We start from the raw sequence: 15,113 nt of genomic DNA, 5'->3' as shown, positions 1-15,113 counted from the left end.
TAACTGTTCATAATTTCCCTTTTTCCTTACTTATTTATTTGAAGGAGGGAAGCTGAAAAATAAGAGTCTGAAATCAGTTATTATTTAAACAGTGTTTTCAGTAATATTAAGCCTTACAGGTGATTTATGTAGAATGTATGACCGAAGAACAAGAGAGCATTTTTAGTTACAATTTAGAAAGCATATTTCCAAAAAGGTTTTTAAATTTTGCTGAACGTATCTGTATTATACATATACATATTTGTATATGTATTTTCAAATGCAGTCTTTAATTATTAAAAGTTATTTGAAGCCAGAAACTTTCTAAATATTACTTAGGACTCATCCCTCTGAGATGACTTCACAGAACTTCATGATAATTTTTTAAGATGATTTTCACTTTAATGGGAACATTATAACTCAGCCCGATGGAAATCTCTTTCATTTTCATTCAACAGACTCTTCTAAGAATATTTCCTCTTACAAATGGCTACTTGGCATCTACAGGGTTAGATGTCAAAGCTCAGATGAAACACAGATCTTATCTACTAAAACACTGGAAAGCAAACAGTTGACAACATCCAGATCAAAGACCAAGGGTTCACAGACAGCGATCAGGTTTTGGTCATACAAAAGCAACTGTAACTGTTAATCCACACAGTCAGACAAAGAATGTCTTTCTGAATACTTTTTATTCCTAATGCACATAATTTTGAAGATGGATTTATTCTGGCATAGGTAAGCAAGCCAAATATTTAGGGGAGGGGAGAATACTGTGGAAATTGACTACTTTAGTATGACATATACAGTCTCATATACACAGCTAGATAAAGGACAAAGCTGGACGTAGGTTAAAAAATTGAGAAGCTAAAGCTATTGAGCAAAGCTTTATTTGTACAATCCCATTCTTCTACAACCTCTCTTTGGGTTTTTTCTTTTTTCTCACAGTAGAAGAGCTCAGAAAAAAGTTCATACAGAACTACCTATACATAACCCACACAAACACTTACTCTCACAAACCCAGGCTCCCGACGATGAGAGAATTTGACATTTGTTTGTCTTGTGAACTTTTAATTAATGCACACTTGATTTTCCATTGTCTGCTTAAAGTTTAACTGCTATTCATAAACACAAACACACCCTCTCAGTATGCAACCTGCTTCTCAGAGCTGCGTCCCATCCACGTTTCTCCTTCATGTGGGTATTAGCCCTTAAGCACAAGAAGCTGACCTTGAACAAAACATACTACTCTCCACTAAAAGGAGCAGTGAACTCATAATTAGTCAAAGTCCTGCATTCTTTAGTCTGTCACACTAACTGAAGTAAGAAGTGACAGATGCAGCTGCTAAAATCTGTAAAGTTTAGGAAGCTCTTATTTTTGCTATGAAGTATAACACAAGTGGCTCTGTGGAATTATGGCTCTTAGGCACTGAGACAGAATAGCCACAGGAAGCAATTTCATCTCTTCGGATAAAAAAATATTTTAAAATGTTCATGAAGTGTATGGTATAAATAGAGTTATCATTTGAAATTACCAAGAGAACAGTTTTAATCAGTAATGACACATTAATGAAAAAAATAATCTGAAAGGGAAGGAAATTAACGCATTCACATCCTGAAAAAGCAAGATTGGTTTTATTTTTTGTTTTACGCAAGCAGTGTCCTTTTAAACATCTTATATCATTTGTCATGTCAGCCCTACATCCTCATCTACTTTTGCAAGCATCCTCAGCATTTTCTTTCTCACCATTGAGTCATGAGTCCCTCTACAAACCAGTTTCTTTGATTTATTTACTTTCTCTTGACTCACAGAAGACTGACTACATGATTTGTAATCCCAGGCATATTATGCTATTATAATGTGTTGTTAATGCATAAACAATTGCTATCTGGACAATTATTTCCTTTTAATAATTCTCTCTCCTCCCACATCCATAGTCTTTCTCTCTGCAGCCACAACTTTTCAAGGACACTACAGAGCCATCCCTCCTCTGCTATAACAGTGGCTTTCCTAAGCTGCAAGGTATTTACAAAGTTTTGCGATGGACTTTGTGATGTGACCCTGCACAAAATTCTTGAGACACATTTTTTTTATTATTATAATGCTGAACAGATAGTATCTTCAATTATATCCAGAAAACTTTCACGTCAAAACATGATAAAAGCTATTTGGTGTAAAATCAGAAAACTTTACCAAATAGTTTGCCCACACATTCCATGTTAAAAACATTTGTTAGTGATGGAACCCACTGCAAACGGTCTCCTTCCTTCCATATAGTTTTTTCAGCTACAGTTTTGAATACTGTGGATCTTCGGACAGCCCAGTTTTTTAAAAAGCTGTTAACCAAATTTATGCTAAAAACCAGGAAGGTTCCCATTGGCACAGATCTAACACTGATCTGGGTACATGAGGCAGCAGAGATTTATGGCCAGATCCCACCCCATGGCAATACCTATATTATGCAATAAGGCATGGCATGGTAAAGAAAATCCTACATGCCAACCCATCCCCAGAAACAAAGATAACATCAACATAGTGCCACCCAAAATGTCTCTGCTATCAACACAGGACTGCATTAACTGTTTTGCAGGGTACTTGAGGCAATATTTGCACTGATTTCAGTGATATACAGCAATGTCACTGACACCTACAAAATCCTGCATCAGAACAAAATCTGTTTTTTAGATCATCACAACTCAAATTCAAAAAAGATATTGTGCTGGTAAGCTAAATATATGGCATTACATTAAAGTCTTATTATAGACTTAGGCCAACCTCATTACTGTTCAGAGAAGTCTGATTTTAGCACATTTTGACAAGAAGCCTTCCTAATTGGAATGATTGTCAGTCATGGCTCCCTGCTGTTGAAAGCTGGCTTTTATCTTCAGTGTAATAAGGCTGGTTTTTTTGTTGGTTATGCTTTTTTTTTTAACTAATTGGAAAATGTAATTATGGAAGTTATAGCATAGATCCAATAAAGGTATCTGTCTTAGGGACAGTTTGAGAATCAATACCATATTCTTTGGCAGTATCTATTAAACCAGATCAACTGCAGTCTCAAATTGATGCAATATTTACAATTGACAAAAGAAACCATTCAGAAGTTTTGTTGTGAAATTTATAGGTTTCACCTACCCTACAAATGTGGCTCTGCCCTACTGCTCAAAGCAATCTCAGAATAAATGAAAACCTATAGCTGGAGCAGCTGTCAAGCAGTGGCAGGGACTCCAGTGCTCTCTCTTCTACAGCTCTCTGCTTTAGTACCCATGTAAGACTCTCCTCCACTTCATTTCTCCAGGATTTTAAATCAAAATGCAAGCCATGCAGAATATAAAAGAATCCACCCAAAAACTGACCCACGAGAGCAACTTCTGTACAGAGTAATACTTGGGTTTGAACACACCCACTGCAGATCTCAGACTGTGATAAGGCATGAAGAAGCAGGTGTTGTTATTCCAGTCTGCTTCAGCTTTAAAACTGCAGTAGCACAGCTTTGTTAGTTAAATCAGATTAGTTACTTAACAGCAAGGTAAGTAAAGGTTTTCTATTCATGTAAGATCAATTTGCCAGGTGTAACAATGCAACAGTGCTACCAAGTTTTGAAACAGAGAACAACATAGCAAGATGGTGGTTAGCCTGAGACAGCCGTAGAAACCTCCAATTTTGTGACAATGAGGAAATACCCCTTTTATCTTGAAAAAAATGTAATATTTCTCTAACACTCTCACTATTCTCAGTTGTTTTTTGAACTGTTGAAGTGATGTCAGTGTGGGAAGCACAGCCAGCTTAAGCTTGTGCTGCCACCTGAAACAACCACCCTCAGGACACCTCACTCCTCACTCCCTTCAGCCCAGAATCTCAAAGGTACCTCACAGTAAGACAGAACAGATTCCCCTCCCACTACGTTCTGCTATGACTTTCATCAGTTTTCCAACTCAATTCACTGTGTGAATGCAAAAACATTTGTGCTGGCCTAAAAGCACAAAAGTATGGAAACAAGAAGCAAGACTGTGTTTGGCACTGGGGATGGTTTAAACAGCATTACCATTTATGAAATAAATAGGTGTTAGCAGAAACAAATGTGTTACAACACTTCTTTACCAAAAATGACAGAAAAGGAGGAAAGAATGCAGGAAAGACAGTTAGTTTAGCGCTGAAGACCCTGTAAAATAAAACCAACTTACTGGGCAAAAATAGGTGTTTTCTGCTATGTGATTTGCAACAAGGTTGTTTTCTGCAGACAGAGACATAATAAAAAGCAGTGCATCCCGGGCCTGTTGGCCTACTGTTCCTTCTCGATGGATGAAGGGGATCAGCAGGGAAAAAATGAGGAAATTGGCAGCTCCTTGGTCCTCACTAGTGTGGAAAAACAGTTCTAAAATGGAGGGATCTTTGGCTATTATAGAGCAGAGCTGGTTCAAAAGGACAACCAACTCTGTTTCCACTGTTGGAGTGGTTGTTCCTGAGCAGGAGCTCAGCAACATCATCAAAGGCTTCAAAATGGGCTTGTGATGCAGCAAAGGCTGGTGAGACTGGGTTACAAGCATTTCATACATTTTGAGTTGCTCAATTTTTGTCTCATCAGTGAACTCTCGCCGTAGGCTCCAAAGGAAAAGCTTCTCCATGATGTTTTCTGAGACCACAAACTCCAGAATAGGCCCCATTGAGGCATCCTTTGCTTGCTCCTCAATTAATAAGAAAAGCATGTGCTCCACGTAATTCTGGACAGTGCTGGCCTCATCAGGAGAGACTGCCCCATATTTTGCCTGAGTATTTTTCAAAGGATCATGCTTCTCTAAGATTTTCAGAACCTAAAGAGAAACAAAGACAGATCAGTTTTAATGCACTTGAATGCATCATACAAAGCATGGACCTATCACTACAAGGAAAAAAAAAAATCAAAATTCTTTAACACAAAAAGCATTAAGTCTTTTTTTATGTTTTCAAATTTAGGAAGTTTGACAGACAAGACCCAAAAGTTTCACATTTGGTATGTACAAGGCAAAAATATACTGCTGTTGTTCACCTTTTTTAATAAGCACCTAAATTTGTCATTTACCCTATTCCTGAAAATCAGGGGTTCTCTCAAATAGAGATAAATTAGGTTTTCTTAGTGTTCAGAAATTGAGCTTCCATGATGTTTGAAACCAGTTTGTCATGGAAGACTGAAATCAAAGGGCCTGTTCTCCAGCCAGAGTAACTGTGCTCAGGAATATCAATATCATGGGATGATTTGCAGTAATAAAAGTAGCAGCAGCCCACAGCGCTGTTCTTTGCCTGACACCTTTTATATGATACCAAGTGGCCATTGACACCCACATACTCTCGCAACTTTCAATACAGTAATAACAGTCATACCAGCACTTCTAACAATGAATTACATTCTGTTGTGCATGCAAACAATAAAGCTCATTGTCTGCAAAAAAACCCCATTGTCTTTAGCCTTTTTGCCACAAAACCCTAAAGGAACAGTGGTTCCCCTAATATGGCACATCACTAGGTGATTCTTGAACAACACTCCTCTGACTCTGGAACACCTCAGAAACACCTCCAATTGTCTGAATGGTTTCTTGGGAGAGCAAGAACAACAAGAACAGCAGCACAGAAATCAATTTTATCTAAATTGTTAGGTTATTAATATTACTGCAGCAAACAAGAACTTATATTACGATGCTCACAGCAAAACATCTTTGCTTAAAAGCAATTACAATCCTGATGACATGCAAACAATTTTTAGAATATGCTGAAGTGTATAATCTACATCTATCCATAATAAACAAGAGTGCATACAGCTTTGCACTGTGCATCTAATTTACTTTTAAAAGGATAAGCAAGACTTACCCAGTACAAGGAAAAGAAGCACAGAAGTCTGCAAGAGGGTGCAAGTCACAATGAATCAATAGGAAAGTCAGTAGGAAGATCTAGGCCTTCAAGAAGATATTACCATGTCCTACCACTTCCCATTTAGATGCAAATCCAGAGTTCCAAGTGTGATTAGTAAAGGCTAACCATACCTTGAAAGGTCAATTTTCTTTGCATTCGACAAATAGTTCAGTGTCACCTACTACATTCTGCATGAAAAGACATTTGTTCCTGAGCAATTCAGGATTATCCCAAAAGAAAGAATGAAGCAAATTTGTATTAATGCAGCTTACTTCAATCAATAAAACTAATTAACATTACCTGTGCCCAATGTGTTCTAAACACAATCATGCATGTTTCTGGGTCAACACCCTGCAGGCTGGGAGCCTGCCTGTTTCTGCTGATACTTGTTCCAGAGGACATTATAAAATTTCCACAGGTCAAGCCAACTAGGTCATGCTGAATTTCTTTTTAAAATCCTCCAGTGAGCTACAGATGTTCAAGCATCATGATGAGATTGATACTGTGTCCTGGGCTTTGGTATCCACACAAATCTGTTAAAAAGAAAACAAAACCAAAAAGAAATGTACCACAAATGTACCAGTGCACATCAAATCATAGTGTCCAACAGAAAAGAACATTCTTTAAGAGAACACAAACTTTTCTTCTTTTAATTCAGTTTGAGGATAGAATTTTTTAAAGCATGTTATATGGGATCACACTTTTTCTCATGATAAGAGCTTATAAGGCTCAAACTTTTGAGATCAGTGACTCTAATAAGGTGCTACTGAAATAAACAAGCCCAACAGAAGTTTATGCAATAAACATTTTATGCAGATCACTGCATTTTTAGTTTCTCATTATGGCGCTTTTGCAATCTGACCACGTCTGTTCAGAGTTACTTTGTAACTAATGTTGCATAAACTGCACAGGTAAAAAAAGTAGATGTTATTTCTCTATTTTAAAAAATATCTTCCAGTAATAGATAGAATTACAAATTCTTAAAAGTGTTCTGCCAGAAACCATATCATAAACAGTTGAAAAAACATCTGTAGAGCACCATATTCACATAGAAGAGTGTACCTCTATCAATACCAAAGTAAACAAAACCAAACAACATGAAAAATAAAACCTTCATGTATCCAAAGCCAAATAAATTGAGATGTCGTATTAAAGGACTATGAGAATAGGATAAAACATTGAAACATTCCATTCATCCATTATTTAATATCCTAGATACATGAGAATCAAAGCAGTTGCACACCTGCAGGGGAAAGTTAAAATGAAACAAAGATTGATATCTTGCAGATATTTGAGAGACTTAAGAGGATGTGGTACTACTCCATTACACACCAGTATCTAAGCCACAGAGCTCCCCCCCACCACACACACACCTTTCTTTTTATAAACTTTACATCGTTATTCTCTTTTTTGCAAACCAACTAGGCATTTAATTTATTTCACTTTGGGACCATAGCAAAAAAAAAGCTCAACCCGAAGCACCCAAGAACAAATAGAATTTTTTTGTAGCACAAGCTGCCAAATCCCACACAGCAATTCTTTGCCAGCATACAAGGGATTTCTCTGTGCATATTTTAAAAGATGAAAATATTTTCTCTGTAGTGGACATCTCTGCTCCCTGTACATGTGCTTTATATTCTTAAACTGCTACCACAGGAAAATATCCAGCCTGTCCCAAAAGTAGCAGTGACTTTTGTCATTTGAAAGAGTTCAAAAATATACAGGGTACAACTGTTAAGATTTCTGAGGCAAGCAAGGAGGTTATGCACTTCACTGTGTATATAAACACACACATATTTTCATATATTCAAGATTCAACCTCCATCCTAACCTTGCTTCTTTCAGCATTTACAATGTATTTATTTCCTGTGCATTTGCTAAGCACTCTCACACAACACAAGTAACACAATCTAGCCCATCCTTTTTGCAGATAACATATTCCATGTGTGGAGAAGCCAGCACAACCAGTATAAATCCTGCACACCTTATCTGTTTTAAAGGCACCTGCCAGTACACTGCTACTTGTTAAACAGTCCTGTGAAAATGAACTGCAATAATATTTCTACATTACTGATGTTCCTGAAGAGAGAAAACAAAACAAAGCAAGACAAAACAAAAAAACTACAACTCACATACAAAAATAATCAGAGATCAAAGTAGCAAGTGGATTTGAGAACCCAAGACCCAGGATCTGGGTGCTTTTATCATGACTTCCTTGAGTAATGATACCACTATACCTTAAATGCACACCTTCTGGCAATGTGCGTTTGCAACTCTGAGCACTCAACATTTCTAACAAGAAACACTGGGAAAACACGATGCATGCTTACACACAATTTAGAAAAAGCCTGCTCTACTTTGCCTAATACCATAGCTGATAATCCAAGGAATATTTAACTGACATACACTTTAGATCATCTGCCCGCTTCCTGTCAGTTCCTCTTTGCAGCACTCCTGCAAACAGAAATCTTTCCATGTCCGTAGAAGTCCAGCAGACTCCTGCAGGCAAAAGTGTCCTTCAGTTTACAACCCCAATTCACCCTCTTAGCAGATCTGTACCGTGCATGAAGCAGCTTTGGAAAAACTAATATGACAATGTAATTAAAGATGGTATCAGAAGGTGAAGAAAGAGAAGTTAATTAAAAAAGCAGAGGCAATTTATGAGTTCCTTCATTTGACAATTTCGAAGTTGCTTCAATGTAGCCATTGCATGTTGTTTAAGAATTTAAAACTGAAACTAATATTACTCATCTAACTATCACATGACAAATTCCAGCACAGGATCAGAAACTTCACATCAGTCTTCAGTATTTGTGATAAAAACAGTAGCAAAGGAGATTATGGCTGTCTTCACAAATTCTGACAAAAATCAGGGCTGTAAGATTTTCCAGATGCAGACAGTTCAAGCACACAGCAGACAAAAATGGCATGTCAGGGGGAACACAGGACTGCCACAACATGGCTCCCTCCACATCTTTCTGCTTGCCACCAGCTCCACCCAAGGCTGGTGTTAGTGCTGTGCCTATGGTTTGGGTTAGGTCACCCTAGGGTTAGGGTTCAGAAAACCACAAATCTAAAAGTAACATGACAGCACTGCAGACTGAAATGTGCAATAATATTTCTATGTTCAATTCAATTCCCATAAGGAAGAAAATATTTCCAGTTTCAAAAGCGTCTTGGGATGCTGGGATTTCCTTAGTAATACAAAACACTAATATATTGTGTAGGCTTTAAAGACTTCAAACTCTGTAATAGTGTTTCAAAAAGCTTTTGACAACTTAAGTGGTCACAGAATAGGTCCTAAAAACAGCATCCCCATTTTAAAAAGGTAATTGAATTGGATGAGAAAGTATCTTGTAAAATACATTTCAATCTAACAACATGCTGTAGTTATACCAGAAGCAGACAGACTACATTCATTGTAAGCAGCTTTTGTTACTGTATTAGGATTTCTTTATTATATTGCAAGACCAAATGTGCAACACTAAATGTAACATCCCATAGTTCCCTGTGAATTAAATCTCACTTCAATTAAACAAGACAAATAACCTGAGCAGAATGAGTCCAAAGGTGGGGAAGTAAATTAATTTATAAAACACCAATTCATGGGAAGACAAATAGGGGTGAACTCAGGGGCCACTAAGAACAAAAGTAACCATTTATTTTATTCAGCTCATTATTAAAATTTTACAATAATTCAGCTTTTTGTCTCTGCCAAATCCTGATCAAGTTATTACTCCACCATTTGATAACCCTGACAAGTGTGAATATATCTCTCATGCACTCCATTTAAAATTCTACTTCCAAAAGCCTCTGCTCAGTTTAATACTTGGACTCTGCCATACAGTAACAGAGCCTTCCTAGCAGGCAAATCTTTCATATCTTATCTAGCAGTCGTTTAACCCTATCACAAGGTCAAGCACACTTACATATGCCTTCTAGAGCTATTTCAAAAAGCTTTAGTACAACTCAGCCTATTTACAGTTGAAGAAAGGCAACAGTGCACAAGATTCAGGCATTGGGCTCATGGGAGGATATCTACGTTCAGTTTCCTTCAGAAGCCTGGATGCCATCAGCTCTTTTCACACAGCTGATTACAGGGCTCAACACCTCAATCAAAACAAGTACATATTTTACTGCAAAGTACACCAGGAGGAACAACTTAGCAGAGAATCCCTTGTGAAGTCTTCTCACAGTGCAGTGTCTCTCTCCAAAAACTTCACTTCCAAAAAAAAAAAAAACAACTAAAAACAAACCAGCACGAAAGTTTGCAGGATTGGGGTTTCCCAGGCAATGCATAACAAAGAAAAAAGATACACAGCCTAATACAGTAATAGTAAAGAAAGTATAAAATATGCTGCAAGGCTATGCAATTTATCATGGTTGTCTTCTGTTGAGACATTAGGATGCCATGCTCAACAATTCACAAACACAAGCAAAGCTCTGTTATCAGACACTGCACTTTTGCTCTCTACAGGCCAAAGCTTTCCGCCCTGTCAGTGCAGGTACACAAGAGGCAACAGAGAAGCCTTGATGGCAGTGAAAGAAACAGCACATATCAAAACCTTCTCATGGATCAGTATAGCATAAAGGGGCTTGAAATTAGACCACTTCAAAAAAGCAGAGGGAATTTGCACGCTCTTGCTCATAGCTATGCAATCACACCTCTGCAGTCTCTGCTAAGTGATGAGGGAAGGTTGGGAGAAAAATTTTAGCATGCCTCAACTTAGTTTCAATTTAAAAGGGACCTGGTTCAGGATTTGTTTACTTTTGATTGAAAAGAAAGCCTTCTGCACAAATTAGATTTTCTTTAGGGACTATGATCAGGGAGAGAGTATAAATCTTATTAACAAACAATGGAAGACATCAATCACTTCACAGGAAAGGATTCATAGTGTCATGACAAAAGTTTTGCTGCAGAAGCAAAGCCTGTGAAGAACAGTCACACCCCACCTTAATGACCCTGTACAATCACCACAAGAGTGCAGAAGGATTACAGGTTGTTCACTGGAGAACAGTAGGTCTGTCATAGACAACTGCAAAACTGTCACTGGTTTTAAGTCACTGCATCAAGGAATCCTCATTTTCATTAAGTCCTACTCACCTTCAGAAGCTCTACTAGCAAGAAAGCTGAAGCAGATTACTAGAGGAATCATTTAAACTATGTGAACAATTATCTGCCTTGTCCTTTCATATTTCAGTGCTGCAGTCCTAATTTCTCCTGTCCTTTGTCTACCTCAAGCAAGCATTTCACATCTAGGCAGCCTTCTTCAATCCAGCTTTTCTACCCAGTATTTGCAAACATGCTAAGCCTTCCATGAGTAGGTGGGACAAGATGTTTTACACTGATAAAGCTATCTGCTTAAAAGCCTAACAGAGAACAAGCCACCACAAATTTTAAAGCAATGTAGTTAATCAAAGTATCAATCTGTTCTCATCAAGCACAATTTAAGCCAACCTGCTAACATGAAAGTAAGAATGTCTTGTGCCTTGTCCCCACAGAGACTGCCTAACGATCTCCCTCATGAGAGAAACTACACACAGTGTGTTTTATAATGAGACAAAAAGTCTTCCTGTCCCATCTACAGTCAGCCTGCTTCAGTTACAAACCACAATTCACTCTTTTATCAAATGTCTGGGGAGCTACACTACTCACATATTTATTGTAGATTCCCATTAGCTCAATCAGACTACCACTAAGCTCTTCATGTGATCTGTATAATCCCACAGTGTTATACATTAGGAGGTCCAGGTTCCAGCATTAAATGACTCCATGGTTCTCCAGAGACAATTCTCTCACAGCAAGCAAGTGACACCCCAAGGCAGTGACACCCCAAGGCAATGACACCCCAAGGTCCAGCTGACAGCCCCAGCCCAGCAGTGACATAAACAAACTTGCTTCAAGGGCAAGCAACAGGATCAGTTCCTGCTGGCAGCCTATGCCCTGGGACACAGCCTAAGCCACATGCCAGGCCCTCAGAGACTCCTGCTGCATGGGGCAGCCTGAATGAAAGAACAGAGATGCCAGTTAGGCAGTATGGTCCAAAATGCATTGATGGGTTAGGCTGAAATTACACACAGTGTACAAACAAAGATGGTTCACCAGAGGTCGTGTTACCAAAGCAGAGAAATGGCACTGACTGCTCAGGAAAACAGGAATTAAGCAACATAGAATACTTGACAGAGACCTTGACCTGCTCAGGAAAGGCCTGATTTACCTGTTACACCACAGGGTATGTTCATCTACGACACTCATTTGCACATAGGCAATTTCACTGGAACTTGAGAGCATACAATTACTGAAGCTATGCTTGCAAAGTCCCAGGAGGAATGAACTACATATTCATATCCCTAGGTCATAATTCTGAAGCTAGAGTAAGAAAAAAATAGGGTTGTTATTCTAATGGTATGACTTGATCCTTTTTATAAGAGATAAAGAATATAATAAACCTGTTTCTCTGTTGTATTTTATGTCCTCACATTTAGCCTACTACAGAAAGGCAACAATTCAGTAACAATTAGTGGTTCAAAACACAGATTACATTGGTTAAAAACATAATAACAAAATAGCAGCTAGGGTTCTTAAAATCCAAGATAGATACCTCTCTACTCCCAAAGCATTGTGGCACAGTATGACTGAGGTGTCTAGTCTGCTATTAAACAAAAGGATATAAAAACTGAACTTTAAAAAAAGGCCTTTAAAATAGCAGTTCAGAAAAGCTCTTTTCTACCTACACACTAAAGAATGCAGATGTCATTGAACTGAAATCAGTTCAAAGGCTTTAGCTTTGCTGGTTCATTCCCACATCACCAACAAAATTGATGACCCCAGAAAAGACTGCTTCTACACAAAAGCAAGTCATAAAAATGTCCAAGGCCCACAGACCAAAGTGTTTGGTGTTGTACTGTGTGAGACAGCCACTAGAAGCAAAACAAATCTCAGTTTAAAACTTTGTACTGCAAATGTTTCCACACTAAGTTTTGAAGAGAAACAACACAACTCCCGAGGGCACAGCACACCTCACTGAGTGAAAGAATCTACTTTCCATTATTTCACATATAGTGAATTACAAATATCCCATGCTATGTCTAGACTAGTAATTTTCTGCTGAAATTGAAATGAATTATTGCTAAAAAGTTGTTGCCAAAGTCTTCATCTTTACTGAGAATCTGTACAGGGTTTATTTCAAAATTCATCACTATCCAGGAATGGGACGGAGTGACACATCAGAAAGCAGATATTTGACAAAACCTACTTTATGTTCTGATTATGCTAGTGGAAGAAAGAAATCAAAGTGACCCATACACTCTGCACATCAATTTTGCTTTCCAAGATAATTCTGACACCTGTGTGACACACAAACCCAGCTCCAACATGCTCATAATTTAGAGAAACCACGTGCTTGCTGAAGTGATGAAACATTTTTTGTTGTTTAGATTGTTTTTGAGAAAGGTAAAACAGTTTCTTTAGCTAAAAGTATAAAATAAATTCGTAGGAAATTACTAAGATGCCTTTCTAGAAAGCCTTCCTGACAGAAAGATGAATGAGACCAGCAAAGCAGTAGAAGACTCTATACTCTGAAGATTTAAAACTATTTTCAGAACACTAGCATACAGAACAGGAAATACTACCTTCCCAAGAGAAAGATAGTCTAGAAAAATGTTATCAATATACCTTTAATTATCATATGTAGATTACAGAAAACAAGATTAAGCTATATATTTTACGACTATAGCAATAATATGTAAGACGATTTTTCAAGTGATTTGTACAACATGTCAAATTACTCATTATAATAAGCATAAGAAGTCCAAGAATAATGTTCTCAAGTGTGCAGAGTGGCATTAAAGAAGACGTGTGTGCTTTCAGCATTAATCACAATAAAATGCAAATACACATATATTCTAAACATTCTGTGTTTTGGGATAGAGAAGCCACAATTTATTTTTTTCATTTCCACACTCTGGGTTGGTTCTGCAAGTTCTAAATATAGTCATAACACAAGAATCAGCAGTAAAACACCATTAAGAGTACCATGATTATTTGACCAATAAACAAAGGAACCAAACAACATGCTTCCCAAAAGGATTGTTGCCAAGTTTACAGTGAGAAAAGAACTTCCACTCGGCAGACAGAATTGCTCTCTTGCTCTCATGCACATGAAAATTCTCTTCATGTTTCTCTTTCAAACTAAAAGCACCAGAAAATGATAGAATATTCCATAAAATCAAAACTGTTATGTATAGAATGTTTATTACATAGTTGCTAACATAATCTATAAGCATATTTATTTGTCCTCCCAAAACTTCATTTACAATACAAAGTTCTCTTTTTCCTGGAAAAAATCAGTTTATACCTCTATCTAAATTTAAGTAGCTATAACACAGTAAAACCCTTCTATACCTCTCAATATGTTCATTATAGTACATGGACTATAATAATTGACTAGATAACTTGAATCTGTCATTTATCTTCTGTACACAGTTACTGAAAACACTCATTTTTGAGATAATTACAACCCCAAGCTACTTATCCACCAAGTCAATATTATTTCCTACACTCTGAAATGATAGTATGTTAGTGACATGATGAACTAATGAACAAAGAGAATGAGCAAAAGCATCTTGTTACAGAGCTTCAGGACAACTGTTTCAGTGCACTGTAGGATGGCAGAAGCCCATCACAAATTACCCCTCCAACTTAGTCAACTTAATGAGCTACTAAAATCTGAAAGGTTATTTTCTTATCTCGCTCTATGTACGTCTATCGCCTCATTCTAGGTAGGCCTTGCGGCAAAATGTTACATTTAGTGGACTGACACTTTTAAACATAAATGTATTTTTGTCAGCTTTCTTTCCTTCTTTAAAAGAATTAGAAGAAAGATAGAAACTACAGAACTCTTGAATCAGTATTGTTTCCATCAGACATTTCCAATTTAGCTTGAAGAAAGCTTTAGAAGATAGTGAACTTCCTTTGTCCTAAATTATGTTCAGCTCTGACACAGAGAAAGCCCCCTGCAAAATTCTTTTTGATTTGCAATTGTCAAACTTGGGCAAAACCACTGAATAAACATTAGTGTTTAAGATGAAACCCACAAATTGTTGTATCTCACTGTACACTGAAGAACAAAGGGGTGGAAGAATAAAAGGGGGTAAAAAATTGCAAAATGAACATTTCCTTACAAAACCCTATCCTACCTCTCCAGCTCCCCATTCCCAGTGCACAAACCCCAGGTATTCATGTCATAGG

General features: G+C 37.5%; 2 protein-coding genes across 3 annotated transcripts in view; both read right to left on the bottom strand.

Moving 5' to 3' along the window:
- FHIP1A (FHF complex subunit HOOK interacting protein 1A) overlaps positions 1-15,113 on the bottom strand; it is a 76,935-nt gene that overhangs the window by 28,080 nt on the left and 33,742 nt on the right. For both annotated transcript variants that reach the window (XM_059470773.1, XM_059470774.1), the window contains exons 2-3: positions 6,164-6,396; positions 4,165-4,791 (exon numbers count right to left, since the gene is read on the bottom strand). In XM_059470773.1, coding sequence (XP_059326756.1) covers positions 4,165-4,791; positions 6,164-6,265 — 729 coding nt within the window. In that variant the 5' untranslated portion in view covers positions 6,266-6,396. The remainder of the gene's footprint in view (positions 1-4,164; positions 4,792-6,163; positions 6,397-15,113) is intronic.
- RPS3A (ribosomal protein S3A) overlaps positions 15,050-15,113 on the bottom strand; it is a 150,166-nt gene continuing 150,102 nt past the window's right edge. Inside the window, exon 4 of the mRNA XM_059470776.1 lies at positions 15,050-15,061. The gene's annotated coding sequence lies outside the window, so the exon portion shown is untranslated. The remainder of the gene's footprint in view (positions 15,062-15,113) is intronic.

Source organism: Ammospiza nelsoni, chromosome 4 (genome assembly GCF_027579445.1).
Source record: "Ammospiza nelsoni isolate bAmmNel1 chromosome 4, bAmmNel1.pri, whole genome shotgun sequence".
Classification (NCBI taxonomy): Eukaryota; Metazoa; Chordata; class Aves; order Passeriformes; family Passerellidae; genus Ammospiza; species Ammospiza nelsoni.
Note: the sequence above shows the minus strand (reverse complement) of the source record. Positions and strands in the feature narration are given on the sequence as shown.